The following is a 2,655-nucleotide window of genomic DNA, read 5'->3' as shown; positions in this document are numbered from 1 at the left end:
AGGGTTAGTGTGACTGCCATTCTGAACAATGCACAATCTGCCAGTTGTATATTCACTACCTACAGTATAGTTGAATTATCTCTTAATTACACACACTGTTTAGCGTTGTCAAGTATGTATTCAACCAGTACATGTCCACTTTTTTTGAATCAACATTATTTCCATGTCAATTAAACCCCCATAATCATTGTGATTAAGTTGAATTGACATGGAAAACGGATTGCATTTGCAAAAATTAATCAACATAGGGATATATATATATATATGTTTTTATCAAAACATAATAACTAGAAAGCACATTCACAATCAACTCAATAGTCTGTGATGGGTGGACCAGCGGCCATCTTCTATGGTTGTGCCACCTCTCACTCACTGGCCCCTGAGGCAGCAGGGTAGTTTCCTACTCCTGTGCAGGTAGAAGAGGGGCTGTACCAACCCACATAACACCAGGAGTAACATGTTGAAGGCATCGAGCAGGCAGAACACCTTGGCTGCGATGAAGTCGCACAGAAGGTAAATGACCACTGTGAGAATGTTGTTGATCAACATCGTGGTCATGACGACAGAGACAATCATGAATGCTCTCTTCTTCATGGTGTTCATCCCTTCTTTCTCATTTTCCCCTCCTCCTCTTCTCTCCATCTCTCCCTGCCCCAGTTTTGGGCGCTTCAGGACACGGAGGATGGAGAGGCTGCAGAATAGATCGACGAATAGGAAGAGCAGGGTGTAGGTGAGGAAGCAGTGGATGGGGAACTGAGGAGTGTAGAGGGAAACAGCCGTACCGGTGAACATCAGCGTGACCCCCCAGGCCCCGGCCGCCCACCCAACCCTGTACCTTAAGGGTTTGTACTTCAGGAAGACCACAGGGTGGACCACCGCCAGGTAGCGCTCCACACAGATGCAGCACTGGAACACGGGACGGCTGAAGAGGAGAAGAGAGGCGGTGTAGGCGATGACACTGAAGTGGCTTTGATATGTTGTGAGGAGGTAGACAGCATCAGCTAGCGGGATTAACAGACTGTAGCCAATCTCTAGGACGGCCATGTTGAAAATGAAGATCTCCGTGGCGATGGAGGCGGAGCCGGTGATGAGCCAGAGAGTGTAGCCATGGATGGGGAAAGCAAGAGCCAACGCTGTGAGTTCACAGGCAAGGAATACTGGGGTTAGGTCCTTACAGTATTCCCAGTAAAAGTTGAGATCTACAGTGTGGGAGAGGTTTAGAGAGGAGGAGTTTACTTCTGTGAAATTCATTTCTTCAGAAAAGAGATGAACTGAGTCAATGGTAATGATGTGGTTGAAAGAGAGAGTTACACAGTGTGACAGATGCAGCCCTGCGAGAGAGAGAGAGAGGATAAGAGAGAGAGGGGAAAGAGAGAGAGAGAGAGGGAAAGAGAGATAAGAGAGAGAGGATAAGAGAGAGAGAGAGAAGGAAGAGAGAGAGAGGAGAGATAAGAGAGAGAGAGAGAAAGAGAGAGAGAGAAAGAGAGAGAAAGAGAGAGAGAGAAGAGAGAGAGAGAGAGAGAGAGAGAGAGAGAGAGAGAGAGAGAGAAGAGAGAGAGAGGATAAGAGAGAGGATAAGAGAGAGAGAGAGAGAGAAGAGAGAGAGAGAGAGAGAGAGAGAGAGAGAGGGGGGGGGAGAAAAGACAGAACAAACTTCAATGTCTGAACCACAAGGTGAGAGTCAAGGTTTTTCCAGAACACATGCCATCTCTGCTGCCTGTGACTGGAACAAATTGCAAAAATCGCTGAAGTTGGAGACTTTTATCTCCCTCACCAACTTCAAACATCTGCTATCTGAGCAGCTAACCGATCACTGCAGCTGTACATAGTCTATCGGTAAATAGCCCACCCATTTTTACCTACCTCATCCCCATACTGTTTTTATTTATTTACTTTTCTGCTCTTTTGCACACCAATATCTCTACCTGTACATGCCCATCTGATCATTTATCACTCCAGTGTTAATCTGCAAAACTGTAATTATTCGCCTACCACCTCATGCCTTTTGCACACAATGTATATAGACTCTCTTTTTTTTCTACTAAGGTGAAATAAATAAATATGCAATTCAATGGAAATCTCTGAAGTAAGAAATTAATTTCAACAGTTGAATTCAAATGATTAATGAACAACAGCATTGTTAAAATGTATTAACAATTGCAGTTAATTTGATTGCTATTAATTTACGACATGCATTTCCCCACCTTTATATTTGATATATACCCACTAGCATAAAGAATCAACATGACATACCTGGATGCAAAGCTCTTCCTGGTCTCTGTGTGAATGGTTCATAGACTGAGATTGTGATCCTAGAGCCACAGGCCACACCCATGTGGTGTGTGAGTGTGACTCTGTCACACCCTGACCATAGTTTGCTTTGTATGTTTCTATGTTTTGTTTGGTCAGAGTTGGCATTCTATGTTGTGTGTGTAGTTTGTCTGTTTCTGTGTTTGGCCTGATATGGTTCTCAATCAGAGGCAGGTGTTCGTCATTGTCTCTGATTGGGAACCATATTTAGGTAGCCTGTTTGGTGTTGGGTTTTGTGGGTGATTGTCCTTGTTACTGTCTCTGTGTTACTTTGCACCAGTATTAGGCTGTTTGGGTTTTCGTGGTACGTTTATTGTTTTTGTATTTGATTGGTGTTTGCTTCAT

General features: G+C 44.0%; 1 protein-coding gene across 1 annotated transcript; it reads right to left on the bottom strand.

Annotated features, from left to right (window-relative positions):
- Window positions 1-369: 369 nt before the first annotated feature.
- On the bottom strand, window positions 370-2,388 carry LOC127926037 (uncharacterized). Its single transcript, XM_052511303.1, has 2 exons — window positions 2,254-2,388; window positions 370-1,331 (listed from the first exon to the last, which is right to left on the bottom strand). Exons 1-2 carry the CDS (start codon window positions 2,333-2,335, stop codon window positions 370-372), a joined length of 1,044 nt encoding a protein of 347 aa, XP_052367263.1. The 5' UTR covers window positions 2,336-2,388.
- Window positions 2,389-2,655: the final 267 nt, after the last annotated feature.

The sequence above is a fragment of the Oncorhynchus keta genome, unplaced genomic scaffold, assembly GCF_023373465.1.
Source record: "Oncorhynchus keta strain PuntledgeMale-10-30-2019 unplaced genomic scaffold, Oket_V2 Un_contig_6649_pilon_pilon, whole genome shotgun sequence".
Lineage (NCBI taxonomy): Eukaryota > Metazoa > Chordata > Actinopteri > Salmoniformes > Salmonidae > Oncorhynchus > Oncorhynchus keta.
The sequence above is the reverse complement of the archived record's forward strand: the minus strand, read 5'-3'. Positions and strand labels throughout refer to the sequence as shown.